This window comes from Bos grunniens, chromosome 2 (assembly GCF_055505025.1).
Source record: "Bos grunniens cultivar Pamir isolate PY7600 chromosome 2, Bosgru_T2T1.0, whole genome shotgun sequence".
NCBI classification, from domain to species: domain Eukaryota; kingdom Metazoa; phylum Chordata; class Mammalia; order Artiodactyla; family Bovidae; genus Bos; species Bos grunniens.
Genome location: NC_141166.1, coordinates 99,183,787 through 99,200,383, shown reverse-complemented (window position 1 = coordinate 99,200,383; position 16,597 = coordinate 99,183,787). Strand labels below are relative to the sequence as shown.

Sequence of the window (16,597 nt, the reverse complement as noted above, 5' to 3'; positions counted from 1 at the left end):
AACTGCAAAACTGCAGGGTCAGTGTTTCCCAAATATAAAATGCGAAATTATTTAGAGGTATGCATGGAACAACAGACTGGTTCCAAATAGGAAAAGGAGTATGTCAAGGTTGTATTTGTCACCCTGCTTATTTAACTTATACGCAGAGTACCTTATGAGAAACGCTGGGCTGGAAGAAGCACAAGCTGGAATCAAGATTGCTGGGAGAAATATCAATAACCTCAGATATGCAGATGACACCACCCTTATGGCAGAAAGTCAGGAGGAACTAAAAAGCCTCTTAATGAAAGTGAAAGAGGAGAGTGAAAAAGTTGGCTTAAAGCTCAACATTCAGAAAACGAAGATCATGGCATCCAGTCCCATCACTTCATGGGAAATAGATGGGGAAACAGTGGAAACAGTGTCAGACTTTATTTTTGGGGGCTCCAAAATCACTGCAGATGGTGACTGAAACCATGAAATTAAAAGACACTTACTCCTTGGAAAAAAAGTTATGACCAACCTAGAGAGCATATTGAAAAGCAGAGATATTACTTTGCCAACTAAGGTTCATCTAGTCAAGGCTATGGTTTTTCCAGTGGTCATGTATGGATGTGAGAGTTGGACTGTGAAGAAGGCTGAGTGCCGAAGAATTGATGTTTTTGAACTGTGGTGTTGGAGAAGACTCTTGAGAGTCCCTTGGACTGCAAGGAGATCCAACCAGTCCATTCTGAAGGAGATCAGCCCTGGGATTTCTTTGGAAGGAATGATGCTAAAGCTGAGACTCCAGTACTTTGGCTACCTCATGCGAAGAGTTGACTCATTGGAAAAGACTCTGATGCTGGGAGGGATTGGGGGCAGGAGGAAAAGAGGACGACAGAGGATGAGATGGCTGGATGGCATCACTGACTCGATGGACGTGAGTCTCAGTGAACTCTGGGAGTTGGTGATGGACAGGGAGGCCTGGCGTGCTGCGATTCATGGGGTTGCAAAGAGTTGGACACAACTGAGCGACTGCACTGAACTGAATCCTTCTGTAGACATATAGAGCAAAGTAGGCAAAGTAGGCTATCTTTTGGTCAACTCGGATGACTCATAAGACCAGTCTGCCATAGAAATTCAGGCTTCCTCTTCTGCAACTTATTCTTGATCAGAAAAAAGGAAGGATTCTATTTTTGATATGCTTGTGGCATCCACACAAAGGCAGCTTTCTGATCCCACACTAAGGGTTACATTATACCTCCAATCATGCGCTTTCCCACATAACACTCAAAACTACATTTGGTATGGATTTAACTTGCCATTTTGAACATCAGAGCAAGTTCCAAGACACTGGTTTTTCTTCTCCACTTTCTATTTAAAAAATAAAGGTTATAGAAAGCTAAAGTAACCAGTTCTGATCAACCAATATTAGATGAAGAAGGTTCAATTAAACTTAAAAGCCTTAGCTATGGAATTGACTTTTCTACTCGAAGTAAAAAGCACCAGTCTTAAGACCGACTAATAATACCTGTGTCACCCACATCACTAAAGTAGTAATAAAATAATGTTCTTTCCACTTAGTCTGTCCAGGGCTTCATTTAATGGGTCAGGGAGAATGTTCCTAGAGCAGTAAGTAATGAATAGAATATACACCAACTCCCACATGCAGCGAGACTGATAAGAAATAGAGAACTTCAGGATTAGCATTCTCCATCAACACGATAAACCTTTAGCTCTAACATCCTAATGCAGAATGTGCTTCAGGGATATTCAGCATGTTGACTTTTCACAGTATGATGAGCATTTTTTCTAAATTTAATATTAATTTAAATTTCATTAGGCAAAAAAAAAAAAAAATTTCATTAGGCAAGCATAGTAGGTAAGAAATACTCTTTCATTCTTTTATATGTCTGGTTACACTTATGCAGGGCCCACAACAAGAAAAAGTTAAAAATGAACTATAATTCAGCTTAGGAAACTTGAGGTTTTTATTCAAAACAATTAGTTTTTTTTGTTGTGAGAACTATGAACATGCATAAACAAATTTAGAATATGTTAGGGAATTTCATGCCTCCTATTGAAGAAAATGCTGCTTATTCTCTACCACAGGAAAAAGTACACGTAATTAAGAGTAACCAGTAACCACAATGAAATACTGCCGTAAGAGATGAAAGCTCATTTTTCTCACAAAGAATGAATAAAGTAATTAGAATACCATTTCACATAAATCCTTGGCTGCAGAATTTTGAAAGAGCTCACATTTAAAACTAGTTTTATAGCTATTCAAAGAGCCAAGTGATAATTCTATAGTTAAATTAGAAACTGATTTTACCTAATTAAAATAATAGCACCATTTGAAAAATATATTTCTTAAAGGATATTAGAAAACCAAACAACATTTGGAAAATGCTATTTTTCGAGTAGCATATATAACAGCCTATGCAATTTTTTTCTGATATGAAATAAATCTAAACCCATTAATTTTTATATAGTACTCATGTTGCTTCCTAGTTATCAAAAACAAAACAAAACACCCAACACCGAACAACACAAGAGTTCATGGGCACTGCAAAAAAAAAGAAAAATAAAACAGCCAAAAAAGTACTAGTGCACTTCAGGTATCACTACTGATTTTGAACTGTGGTGTTGGAGAAGACTCTTGAGAGTCCCTTGGACTGCAAGGAGATCCAACCAGTCCATTCTGAAGGAGATCAGCCCTGGGATTTCTTTGGAAGGAATGATGCTAAAGCTGAAACTCCAGTACTTTGGCCACCTTATGCGAAGAGTTGACTCATTGGGAAAGACCCTGATGCTGGGAGGGATTGGGGGTAGGAGGAAAAGGGGACGACAGAGGATGAGATGGCTGGATGGCATCACCGACTCAATGGACCTGAGTCTGAGTGAACTCCGGGAGTTGGTGATGGACAGGGAGGCCTGGCGTGCTGCAAATCATGGGGTCACAAAGAGTTGGACATGACTGAGTGACTGAACTGAACTGACCTGACCAGCCCCTGCATTTTCCTTCATAAGTTGCCCTCATGCTCAGTGTTTGTTCTTGTTTTAGTTATGCTCTTTCACGAGATGTCCACCAGGCATCCAAGCCATAGGGGTGTGAAGAGTGTTAACTCAGAGAAGGGATAGTAAGGTCTTGGCCCCATGGTTCCCTGCACAGAGCATGCATCATGACAAGTCAGGTCATGTTTCAGTTCTCTGGGGGTCAGAACACTGTGTGGTATATACATGTTCATCCCTTCCCAGCCATTCTGCATCCATGGGCTCTGAGGAACAGGCTGCAGTTGTGTATCCCCACCCTGCAAGCATCTTTGAAAAAGGGGGGTAGAAATATTAGACTATTGAGCATGTGAAGTACAGCGAGTCCAAACTGAGATGTGCTGAGTGTAGAATATGCACTTGATTATGAAGACCTGGTATGAAACAAGTGAATGTAGGACACCTTACTAATAGTTTCTGTACTGCTTACAAGTTGAAGTGATATTCTGGAACTACTGGGTCAAACAAATTACACTATTAAAATAAACAGATGTTTCTTTTCCTTTGTAATGTGGCTACTAGGAAGTTCATAACAACACGTGCCCTGCATTTACACTTCTACTGGAAAAGTGCTGGTAGGGGTGCTTTTACATCAGACACTAAAGGATACAAGTAGGCGGGCCCTTGGCTCCCAGGAGGCCTTGACACAAACAGTTACAGCTCCAGGCAGCAGTGACCAAGGAGTCACCAGCAGAAGAGCAACAAGGCCAGCTTGCATGTGGTTTGTGTCAGGCACTCCACAGCAACCCCAAGTGGCAGGTGCTGTGTTTATCTTTGGGGGGAGCTGGCACTGGTGAGGAGGACTTGCCAGGGGTCAGAGATCAAGAAGGAAATGAGTCAATCAGACTCTGGAGCCCACACTTGCTCCCAATACCAGGTTGCCTCGCTCTGGATGTTCACTGAGTAGGCGAAGCTCCACCTTGGTGTGGAACTGGAGACCATGGCATTCAAGCTGGAGTGTGAAAGGTAGAGGCCAGGGGGAAGTGGGCTTGGGGTGCTCTTCCATTGAGAGGGGTAGGAATGGGGGAACCTTGAGGCTGGGGTTGGCCCAGAAGGGAAGGTGAGCACAGGGGCTGTAGATTTGGCTGGCAGGTGGGGAAGTGTGGACTGTAAGGCCAGGGGTCATCCCAGGAGGGGACAGTGACCCTGAGGGACCAGGAGGGGCAGAGCCTGTGTCTAAGGACAGTACTTCAGGGAGCATGTGATGAGGACCTGAAGGAGCGCGGAGGGGACGGGAAGAGGGAGGGAAGATGCTTGTGGTGAGAATTTGGAGCCTGATGTAAGCTGAGGGTGATGTCAAAGATGAGTCAACAGTTTAGCTCATGTGTGAGACTATGGTTCAGCTGACAGAAACAAGGAAATCAAGGGGGAGTGGGAAAAAATAGTGTGAGAAGTATTTGCTATTTGTGGCTTCAGGTAAATATCTCAAACTTTCCACTAGGACAGGAATGCTGTGAATAAATTATGACATTGAGACAGAAATGAAATAATAGGAAAGCAATTATTATGAGAGTGTCTTTAATTACAGTAATGGCTTTCTCTGGAGAAATTCCCAGGAAAACAAGTCATGGTGGGGTAATCATCTCCAGGGTTCCCAAGATGAGACCATCGCAGCAGAGATTCCTAAAACATGTGTGGTGACCCCCAGACTAGCTGAATGTGCAGTCCTGGGCCTGGCTTACACTCCTAGCTCCTGGCTTTCTTTTTCCTGTGCCCTTGCTGCCAGCCTAGGCTTTGCTACACTCATTGCTGGTTGGCACAGTGCCATCCTAGGTGGGGGGCAGTGCAGCTGCCTCGAGAGCTGGGTCCCACAGGGAGGCCTGGCCCAGCCAGCCTGCGGGGCTTGCTTTGCGACCCTGGTTGCTCCCTGAGATTTCCTGCTCAGCTAACACGTACTCCATGCCAGGCATGGGAAGGCTAACTCGGACCCTGCTGTGGTCACAATGGTCAGGACCTCCGGTTCCTGTCACCGTGAGTAATGGCTCAGATGCTGCACACAGTGTGGTCCCAGCCTGCATGTTCAATTGGAAGGGGACTACTCTGGCTGTTTAAACTCTTCCCAGCCAAAGGACTCAAATGATTGATCTTTATCTGTATAGAGTTTTAAAGAACGTAAGGGTTAGCCTTTGTTTCTGTGATTTTTCCGATACAAAGGTGGATCACAGCATCTTTAAAAAGATCTATCAATTTCTAAAGCTCCACTTACAGACCCACATTTGCATTTCATCATATTCTTTCTTACCTAGGTAACTTCCCAACTTTAGAGGCAGGTTGAGAGGATTAATGACATCACGGAGGGATACGGTCTTATGTACCCTGGAAAGGCATTTCCTCTGAAAATAAATCAGCTTACAATTTAGAATTGCTGACTAAGAATGGCCCGTAAGGCACATAAAGGATGACTGCCTCTGCTGGGGGGCAGTTTATAAAAGTGAATGGGTCACATGAAGGGAAATCCTTCTAAGAGAAGTGCTCTGATGCAGAGGTGGCAGTGGGGGTAGTGACGTGGCCACCCTGGTTGATCTTCAGGTCACTTCAGGTGCTGACAGAGTTAGGCCATTTACACAGAGATTGCCCTAAGAAAAAGTTCCTGCCATTGTAGGTTCCACATCTGACTTCTATGTGTTCCAGGAATGTACTTATGCATTTGTAATGGCACCAAGCTTCTACTGAGTCATCTGATCCAAGCAGAGCAGCTTAGAGACAGAAGGGCCTCCAGTCCTAAGTCTTAAGAGATCAGAAAGACTCCGAAACTGCAAAAGACCCAAGAAACATGGGTGGGGTCTTCTGGGCATCTTTTTTGGGTATTTTGTCATGTGCTCTCATCCTTCTCACAGTAACATGCTGGCTGGTTTACTGAAAGAGTGTCGTTAACGGGGCCTGGCTCGTGCTGAGATACCCCACCCAAGACCAGTGGCTGACCACTTGAATTCTCCAGGAGTCTCTGAGTCTCCCCACTTGACTGCCTCATCCTGCTTGGTGTTCAGAACCCTACGCACTAAACAGAATGTCACATTCCACTTCCAAGGGCAAATCTTTTCATACTCAGGATGCAAATCTTGAAATACAAGGCTAAGATCACATTTCACATATTTGAAGCAAACTACCTGATCATTAGTTTGATGTGGTCATGCCAGTGACTAAGTTCAAAAATATTTCTCCATACATCTGGGTGAAATTCAGACAGTAAAGGAGATATGGGACTTTTTAAAAAATTCTTTTTGGTGGTAATTTGAAAGATTAAGGAACATGAGATGTGAAAATGGGCTTTTGCACCCTCCCCCAGACTTGGGGGATGGGCTGGGGCAGGCAGAGGCAGGGAGGAAACAGTTCCAACCTGCAAGCCAGGGAAGCCAACCTCTCTGCACCCTAGTTTCTTACGCTGAAATACCAGGGGCAGAATAGATTTCTTTACGGCCCTTTCCAGCTCAAAGTTCTGTGACTTTGAATTAGCAGTTGTTGCATCTATCAAGCTATTATTGTCTTGCTACCAATGAAACTTTTGTCATTTTATTTCTCATTATTGATTTTTATGGTTTGAAATGTTCAGTAAAGAAGAGAATGCATTTAATAATAAAATGCTATTTTATAAAGTAGACCAAGTGGTAAGGATTCTATCGACTTACGCTGAGAACTGGGGGGCGATGCTGCTTGATTTCTGAAAACTACCCATGCGGCTCCGAAGAGCTCTAGGGGCCCACAAAAAGCACAGCAGACAGTAGTAGGCCAACTCCTCTCTGGATCAGAGAATAAATGACTGTTTTGAAGGCACATTAATTAGGCCAAGGGGACATGTTTAGCAATTATTTCATCCTGTAATGGCAAGCAACCATCCAAAAGGCTGAATGCATGTCCATTAAGCTGTGGCTCTTTATAGGATGTCCTGCTGTTTGCTAAACTTTAGCCTGGCCCATCTACTCTTCCTCTTCCACAGCAATCATTTTCTTATTAATTTACTAATTAGAAATATGGAGCTAATGATTAGGAAAGGAATATGCATAATTTCACGTTCTTCATAGTGTCTGGAATCCACTGCTGGCATCCAAAAATTTTAAAATAAACAGTGTGGAAATATTTTATTTAGCCATATGGATGAATAATCACTTGCTAAATTGGAAGGAATGTGAATATGGCAGTCATTTAAACAAAGTCCATTATTATCCAAAGGCTACTTTTGGGTATTTAACACCAGTGTTAATGGGGGTAAGAGAAGTGTGATAATTTTGGGACATCTGGTGCATTAAAAGGCAGGCCTCCAGATTCTATGCAATATCTTCAATTTCTATAGTTTTCAAAAGTGATTCTTTCAGGATGCTCAATAACTTGAAGCTGACATATCCTAGCTTAGAAATACTAATTATCCTGAACAAGTAAATTCAACACATTTTTTCTAGTGACAAGATGATCCCACTTTTTATCCACAGCCTGTGACCTAGTAGACGTTCATGTTACAACCCAACCGGGGGAAAACCATACTTCATCCAGCTTTCAGGTTTAAGCACAATAAAGGCAAAAAGTATCTTTGTAATACAAACCTCACCTACACATATCAGCACTTACTGGAAGAAAAGCTCATTAGGTTTCAACCTGGAAAATGTTCAACACAATGAAGAAAACACAGAATCATGTTACATATTAGAGAACTATTTTAATTAACAATGGCAGCCACACTCTCCTGGGAAAATATACTTGGCTACAAGTATTTTTTCCTTTTTTCCCCTGAAAATAAAGATGTGGCCCAAAATGCAGGCCCTGGACAGTTATTATATTTAAAGCAAAGGCGAGGCATCTTTTTAAAACAACAGTTAAAACTTCTTCACTGAAGTGTGTTAAGAATGCCAAACTGAAACAAAAGGAACTAGAAAAAAGGGCTTTGGATTAATAACTAGGTTGAATTACTTAATGTTAAGAACAACAGAACAAGGGGATACCAATTTTCAAGTGATACAATATTTTGAACAAGACAGTTGCATTGTGCTTTAACATTTCATGATCCAAAGTTGACTATAACTTAACTGAAGAACTCTTAGGCTATACCTACAAAGACCAAGCATCATGCAAGATTGGCCACGGTCAGAGTACTTTGTGGAGACACTGGCAGAACATTAGTATTTGGAAGGATAGCTTCCAGGAGATGGACAGGTGATAGGGAATGCTGCGTGATGCAGTCACATAGCACACCCTTCAAACCAAGTCTGGAGCAGATGTGTTTTAATGAAAATGGTTCAGACTGGGGCATGCTTTCCCAGTTAGGAGCAATCTGGAAGGCTGGATTTGGGGCTATCTGTGTGCATGCTTAGTCATGTCCGACTGTGCAACCTCATGGACTGTAGCCACCAGGCTCCTTTTGTCCATGGAATTTTCCAAGCAAGAATACTGGAGTGGCTATTCCTAGGCAAAATGAGCTCCCGACGGCTTCTCTTCCTTGCTTCTCCAGTCATACTTAATGTTTTCTTGGTGCTTTCTGGACAACCCTGCTGCTCAGTCTTAATGACTGAGTAATAACAAAGTAATGACTTCCCTGTCCCTGTGGGTTCAAGCAAATGGTGGGCGGCCTGCACACCAGGGAAGCCACCCAGGGGCTCCATGCGTTAGATGGCTGATGGGCAAAATGAATTCTGAGGTCCCTTCCAATCTTGTGATTCTATGATTTAGAGAGTTTATGAGTGTTTGACTTGAGGAATAGTTAATGAAAGGGCAGAAGGATCTCTAGATGTTGTCATTCTCTAAAACATATCAGGGATTAGTTGCTCTTAGAACACTACTGAGGACTTCCCTGGTGGTTCCAGGGGTTAAGAATCTACCTGTCAATGCAGGGGACATGGGTTCAATTCCTGGTCCAGAAAGATTCCATATGCCACGGGGCAACAAAGTCCAGAACCTGCAGAACCTGTGCTCTGCAACAAGAAAACCCACTGCACCGAGAAGCCTTTTGCACCACAACTAGGGTAGACCCCACTCACTGCAACTGGAGAAAGCCCATGCACCACCACGAGGACCCAGCACAGCTAAAAATATGAATAAATAAATAAATTTAAAAATAACAGTAAACCACCACTGATCATTAAAGTTGGTACTACTAAATTCTGGAATTGAGAAATGTGAATAGATTTTTCTTGTCTCCATAAATCTTAAGCTACAAATAAATGTATAAATATAATACACATACACTGCCAAGTAACCATGCTCAATTTATATTATGACTTGGTAGTTTCATATTAGGTAGATAATGTTTATATACAAATCAAACTTGGGCTGACATATAGCATTTTGAAACTGGAAACTCAATTCTGTAAGTTCTCTGGTCCAACTCCTTTCTATATTGTCATCTCAGTGACCTGTTTACACACTGGCTACTCCCATTCCAAAGCAAAGCCTACTTTTGCAAAAAATATTTCATAAGCAATCCATCCACACACCAACATAAATTGTTACAGGTACAAATACAGAGCTATAAAACAGTTGTTAATATTCCGTACCCTATAACTATGGCTAAAAAATACTTCTATAATAGGCTAAAAGCTACTGGCAGCTGTTTCTAAGACAGAAATATCAGAGGTTGTTGCTAGTTTTATATTGGAACTGATACAATCTATTAGGGAAATAGTTTTTTGAATTGGGAAAACTCATATCCTCCTTTCAAGGTCAAGGTCCAAGTCTTAAAATATCTTGTGTTCTCAGCAACTTAGTACTGTTCCCAAATAGAAATGATGAAATATGTAGTAAAGCAGCTAAATTAGTACTCCCATCCAGAGTATGCACCAGGTAAATTAGTACATAAAAGCCCTTAGTAGTACAGTCTGGCTCTACTTCAAATAAATTTGATTTATTCTAAAATGAAAAAGAAATCACCAAACTTTCATGCACTTTACTTCTTGTTTATCACTAAATCATAACAAATTTCTTGAGCTCAGTTCAGGAAAGACACTGTAACAATTCCTCCCAAGGATAAAACCTCAGAAACAAAAAAGCTGCCAAGACTCCCTCTTCCTGTGAGAAATTATGACAGAACAGAAAAAAGCTGCACATTATGGATGTTAAGGACCAAGCCATGAAAAATCAGCCTAGTTAATCAAAAGAGAACCAGATCTAGTAGACGCTGTGTTTCCAAGGTCAGGTTGACCCTGGATTGCCCCCTGGTCCCTCAGGGAGCCCGCACACATCATTCGGTAGCCTTGCTGGCTGCACAGGTAGGTTACTGGGAGAAAATATTGAACATTCATATATATGTTCAAAGTGATGGGAAAGAAATATCATATGAGGAAAGAAAAAACTCATATACTGCAAATAACACCATCTTCTCTATGCCTAACAGGGAGCTTAGGATAAATTTTTGGGTGTAATCACAGTGACAGTCCTAGCTTCTTAAACAGCTATGTCTATAATCTTTTCTTCTTAATTCTATTTCTTGTTCTAATTTTCATTTCATACACACACACAATACACAATATGTAAATACAAAGAAATTATTTTTGTGTGTGTGAGAGGGTTTGATGTTTTAAGAACATATTATAAAGAGGAAGTACATACACCTAAATCAATATGTAATTTAGATGTGTTAAAGCATTAATATTCAAACTACATTAGGGCAAGCAATCCATTTTGGAGTTTATACATAACGTGGATTCTACTTTTAGTACATAATTTTCATACTTTATTTGAATACAGGGCATTTACTTTGAACATTAATATCTTACAAGAAAGCTGATTCCCCTTAACTAAATATTAGATTCGAGATGGTTTGTTATTAATATATTACTAAGTGTGACTGGCAATGGCAACTCACTCCAGTACTCTTGCCTGGAAAATCCCATGGATGAAGGAGCCTGGTGGGCTGCAGTCCATGGGGTCACTAAGAGTCAGACACGACTGAGCGACCTCACTCTCACTTTTCACTTTCCTGCATTGGAGAAGGAAATGGCAACCCACTCCAGTGTTCTTGCTTGGAGAATCCCAGGGACGGTGGAGCCTCGTGGGCTGCCGTCTCTGGGGTCGCACAGAGTCGGACACGACTGAAGTGACTTAGCAGCAGCAAGTGTGACTGAGTAAGAGCTGACAGAACCTAAAGCTCTGATTTGACAGTGGAAGCCACTGGGGAATGGGTTTAATTTTGAAAAAAATGTTAAAAATTTTTAAGTTAACTATTTCAAGCATGAAAAATAGCAAAGCAAGTATAAAACAAACACCCAGATGTCTACTACCCCTAGTTTTGTTAAATGAAATTGAATTGTGAACAATATGGGTTTGAAATGGGTCCACTAATAATGTGGCTTTTTTTTTCAATAGTAAAAACTACAGTGCTGTACAACCGGTGGTTGGTCAAATCCATGGATGTAGAACTGTAGACATGGAGGAACCACACATGTGGAGGGCTGACTGTAAGCTATACACAGAGTGTTGATTGCACGGGGGATCAGTGCCTCCAAACCCCAGGTTATCCAAGGATCAGCTGCATTAACATTTTGTCTTATTTGTTTTAGATTTCTCTTTCTTTTTAAAGAAATGGAGCTGGATTTTACTCCCCAATCCCTTTTTCTCCACCTGTACCCTGTAGACATAACCAACTATCCTGAATCTGTCTTTTATCATTTTAATAAAAAATTTTACCTTTCTTGAGTGTGTCTCTATCAAAAAATAAATTATAGCCTCAACCTGCATACTTTAACACTTATGCTATAGTATCATACTGGGTTTATCATTCTGCAAGCAGTTGTAGAGATTTCTCTGTCGCTACAGATAGTGCTAATGCGCTTATTTTAACCCTTCTATGTAGTTTCGCTGTGTGGATGTACTGCCATTTATTTAACCATTTCCCTACCAATGAATACTCAGTATTTCCCCCTAATAGTCTATTATAAATAGTGCTGTCATTTGTTCACCCTCCTGCAGAATGGTTTTTTCAGCTTGACATCAAGACAAAGCATCACTGTTTCTCTGGGTTGCTCGCTCCCCAAATTTGACAATCAAGCCCTGGCCATGAAATATTTCTCTCATGGCTCCCTCTTCTTCACTGCCCACTACCAGTGAATAGTACAAGCCATTATCTCTAGACTCCTACCCTCCTCACAGCCCTCTCAGGTGCCAGGCTCCTCTACTTTAAATTAATCCCCCACCCAGTTGCCTGCTGGAAGAACGCATTTAAAAGCCCAAACTAGTCATGCCATGTCCCATGATCCCTCCCACTGCATCGGGAACACAAGTTCCCCAAACCAGGCCTGTGTTTCTCTCTGGTCTTATCTTCTTACAGAATCCCCCTTCTGCTGATAGCTCTGCTCCTAGATCCCATGCTGTCTCCAAGCCTCTGCCTGCGACTGGAAATATATCCCCTCTGTACCCAGCCAATGCCTCCTGAACCTTTAGGCCACCTTTGGTTTCAGAGAACTTCCCTACCCATCAGCTGTGCTCCCAGGGCAACCTCTACTGAGTTCGGCACTTGCACTTTTCACTGACATTCACAGAAAATCACTTGTGCTCCACTGGAATCGAAGTGCTACATGAGGGCAGGGACTTTTATCCATTTTACATCTCCAGTTACCTGGAGAAGTGTCTGAGATACTAACAGGCATTCAGACACTGGCTGAACTGAAGTGGCAGGTAGCCAATCCATTAAGTACAGTTTATTTTCATAGTGAAGGAAACCAAATCTATTTAAAATGAGTAATTACTATGGAGTATGTAATGAAAAATAATGTATTCAACCCTTTGTGAACAAGAGATCTGTTAGCTGATCCTTGCTCACTAACGAATACAATGAATGAGACTAGGAGAGACGACTCTAGCACTGCAAGGGCCTTCTGAATCATTAGAGTAACTTGTATGAGCCACTGTCACAGCTGTGAGCACTGTATCATCATCTCCTCCTAGACCTTTTAAAGTCCTTCACAATGCCACCATACACGGGCAGAGTTTAGATGGTTTTCAACACCTCCTTCAAGACAAGATCACATTTTGTACCCACCTGTGACCAGCTCCCTTACTTCTGCATCAATAGATTTTCTCAACAGTCGCAACAAGGCAGGTATCCCGCCAACATTCTTCATTGCTATTTTATTTTCATCTGTAGACTTGCCGAAAACAAGGTTTCGGAGGGCACCACAAGCATTCTTCTGAACTTCCAAAACTCTGTGGTCCAAAAGGTCAACCAGATGCTTGATTCCCCCTAACCTACACACCTAGAATGAAAAACATTAAGCACCAGGCCTAAGTGACATGTGGTCAATCAGAGGTCAAACAAAAGACTATTATGGAAAGATCATGGAAAACAGATAACTTCAGATCATTTCAAAAGGGCACTTTTTATCCTAAGAAAACGTGCTTTATAAATTTTAAGGACGCTCTCTAAGATGAAGCTCTTTTCACAGGTTCATGGCTTAAAGAAGGGAAGGGAGACCCTAGGTGGACTAGGGGCCACACACAGGTAGCACAGTCACACACCAACCCCTGAACATACACAGGGATCGCACTGCTGTTTCTGAGTGAAATGCACAAATACACAAGCACACAAAGTTATGCGGGGTTGAAGAAAACAAGGGAGGGGAGTTTTGACTGAAGTCATTGGCTTTCTAGAATCGTGTCTCCGGGTGACTCTCCTCTCCTAAATTTTCTTCCATTTGTCACTTCATTAGTACATTATATGAATATTTTGGGGCTTTATCTGCAGCATCCACCTTTAGGTCTGTAACTGTGTGTTGTTCTAAATTTTAAGGGATGAAAAAAACAAATGCTGCATGACACTGCAGGGGGAAAAATGGCTTAAAATGTGAAATCCAGCCAAAACCAGTGACTATTTTCAATAAAAGCCCCAAATGCTTAAAATCTGAAATAAAATATTCATATATATTCAGAATTAGTAATGGCTATAAATTCTTTACTTAATTACGTGTTGGCACCAATCTTGACCAGAATCTCATAAAATACGTGAGCTCATAAGTACATATTATAATTTGTATCTAACAGATTTACAGAAAATACTTTTAAAACTGCAGGTTAAATTGATTTTGCTTCATGTTTTATAAATAAGGTAATGAGTGGACACATGATTTGAAAAAGCTAAATGTACTTCCAGAAATATCCTCATTGCAGCTTTTCCCAAGAAATATTGAAATGCGCAGTTGAGAAGTAAAAGAGTAACTGGTATCGAAACATCTCTTTTAAAGGGCCTCTAGACGCACTGGGCCATTTCTCAAGCACGCAGGCACACAGCTGCTAAAGAGAAAGGCACTGCTCCACCCTCCCCGCTCCCCGCGGCTGTCTTGGGCACCCCAGGCACTGGTCCTGTACCTCCATCTTCACTTTGTTGTCACCGAAGCACAAGTGCTGCAGGTAGGCCGCTGCGTTTGCCTGAACTGACGGGAACTGGTGCTGCAGCATGTGGATGACTTCAGGCAACTCAGGATCACGCCAGGCAAACTCCCTGCAAGAGAAAAACACGGCTTCAGAAAGCGAGGCCCAGGGTCTACCATAAACTGAACAAAACATCTGTCAAAAGAAAAGAGTGGAGACCACAATAGGACGTTACAAATATCCTAAAAAATAAATAAAATTTAAAAATATACATAAATAATATTTTCCCACTGATGAACATATCACAGATACTTATGATCTTAAAGAATCATGATGCACAGAAAGAATCCGGGGCACAAAGGAGGTTCTTAATATGAGTTACTTTTCCATTTTTGTTTTCCTTCTCCTGATTCTAATTTTATGCCTTTCTGCCTCTGCAAGAAATTTGCAGGTGCGAGTGCAAGTGCACTTCAGCTAGCTGAGAAGATGTCACGTCTGGGGAGGGAGGAAGAAGGCTAGTGGAAATACCGCATGCCTGATGGTTTATAAGAAATTTAATATATATGGTTGCTCTTGATTATAATAAATATAAAACATGATAACAATTTTTTTTCCAGTAATCCTATATCCAGAGAAAACCACTGTTTATGTTTCCTGTTGGTCTTTTTTCAACATATCAAGTGTGCACATGTGTGTATACACAATTGTTAAAAACTGTATTATTATTAAGTAGAATGTAATATCGGAGAAGGCAATGGCACCCCACTCCAGTACTCTTGCCTGGAAAATCCATGGACAGAGGAGCCTGCTAGGCTGCAGTCCATGGGGTTGCTAAGAGTCGGACACGACTGAGTGACTTCACTTTCACCTTTCACTTTCATGCATTGGAGAAGGAAATGGCAACCCGCTCCAGTGTTCTTGCCTGGAGAATCCCAGGGACGGGGAAGCCTGGTGGGCTGCCATCTCTGGGGTCGCACAGAGTCGGACACGACTGAAGCGACTTAGCAGCAGCAGCAGCAGCAGAATGTAATATTTCCTGAGCACCTATTCTGTGCCAGGCACTATTCCAGGCATTTTATGTATGTTAATGCATTTATACTTAAAGCAGTCTTTCAGATTTGGAGGCTGAAGCAGAAGTGCTAAGCGACTTGCCTAAAGACACCTGGCTAGTCAACAGCTGAGCAACATTTGAATCCAGGCATCAGCTTTCAGGTGGGCTTTCCTGATGGCTCAGTGGTAAAGAATCTGCCCACAATGCAGGAGATGCAAGTTCAATCCCTGGATTGGGAAGATCCCCTGGAGAAGCAAATGGCAACCCATTCCAGTATTCTTGCCTGGAGAATCCCATGGCAGTTTACGGGGTTGCAAAGAGTCAGACACGACACAGCAAGCAAGCGATCAGCTTTCAGAGTCTGCGCCCTTACCCCTGTACTATCCCCCTCCTTGTACAACGAGTACACAATCATATTAAATATACATACACATTTTCATACCATTTTAAAATAAGATAATACCACACTGTCAGAATTTTCTGATGCCATTTAAATGGCTCACTGTTTGGTATCCTTGTTAAATGTGATTTAATGCTTATGTTGCATAAAGATAAGTTTCTTACAAATGGTTCACAAAGCAACACATTTGCAGACTTTGATAACAGGATGGAGGAAACTGTTATAAACTGGTTCACCCACTTCAAAGGGGCAGGTCATTTCATACCTGCACACACACATTCATACCGCCCATCAGTGAATTCCTGCTACAAGCGCCACAGCAGGTGCTGGAGACACAAACATTGATTAAGACATGATCTCATGTACAGGGCCATGTATTCCAAGCTAAAAAAGCTTAGTCTTAATACTCTAACATGAACTGTTACTGAGTTTATCTGTGTCAGATATTATGTCAAGAGCTTTACAGACATTATCTCACTTAGCTTGACTGTTGCCGCATGCGGTAGGCACTATCAAACAACATTAGATACAGATAGACAAGGAACCTGGCATTAGTATTAAGAGGTGGAGTTCAGTGGTTCATGTGTTATTCTCCCACACAGGAAACGTTACCTGGTGGAGGTTTTAAAGCAGAAGAGTGAGAGAATGCAATATGGTCACATTTATAAGGAAGATAACTCTCGTGGCCAAGTAAAGAATATACTAGAATCAGGAAAAACTGGTGGCAAGGAGACTATCCACCATCCCCACATTTGCCCAAAATAAAATATGACCATCCTTGATTTTTCTCTTCCCTTTATCTTTCTCATCCAATCCACCTGCAACTCTGTTAACCATCTCCAAAATATTTA

The 16,597-nt window shown here is 41.6% G+C and overlaps 1 protein-coding gene across 50 annotated transcripts in view; it reads right to left on the bottom strand.

The window, feature by feature from the left end:
- Window positions 1-16,597, bottom strand: part of PKP4 (plakophilin 4) — a 258,819-nt gene that overhangs the window by 30,343 nt on the left and 211,879 nt on the right. For all 50 annotated transcript variants that reach the window (XM_086354216.1, XM_086354067.1, XM_086354075.1 and 47 more), the window contains 2 exons: window positions 14,293-14,421; window positions 12,971-13,184 (listed from right to left, as the gene is read on the bottom strand). In XM_086354216.1, the coding sequence (XP_086210342.1) occupies window positions 12,971-13,184; window positions 14,293-14,421 (343 nt within the window). The remainder of the gene's footprint in view (window positions 1-12,970; window positions 13,185-14,292; window positions 14,422-16,597) is intronic.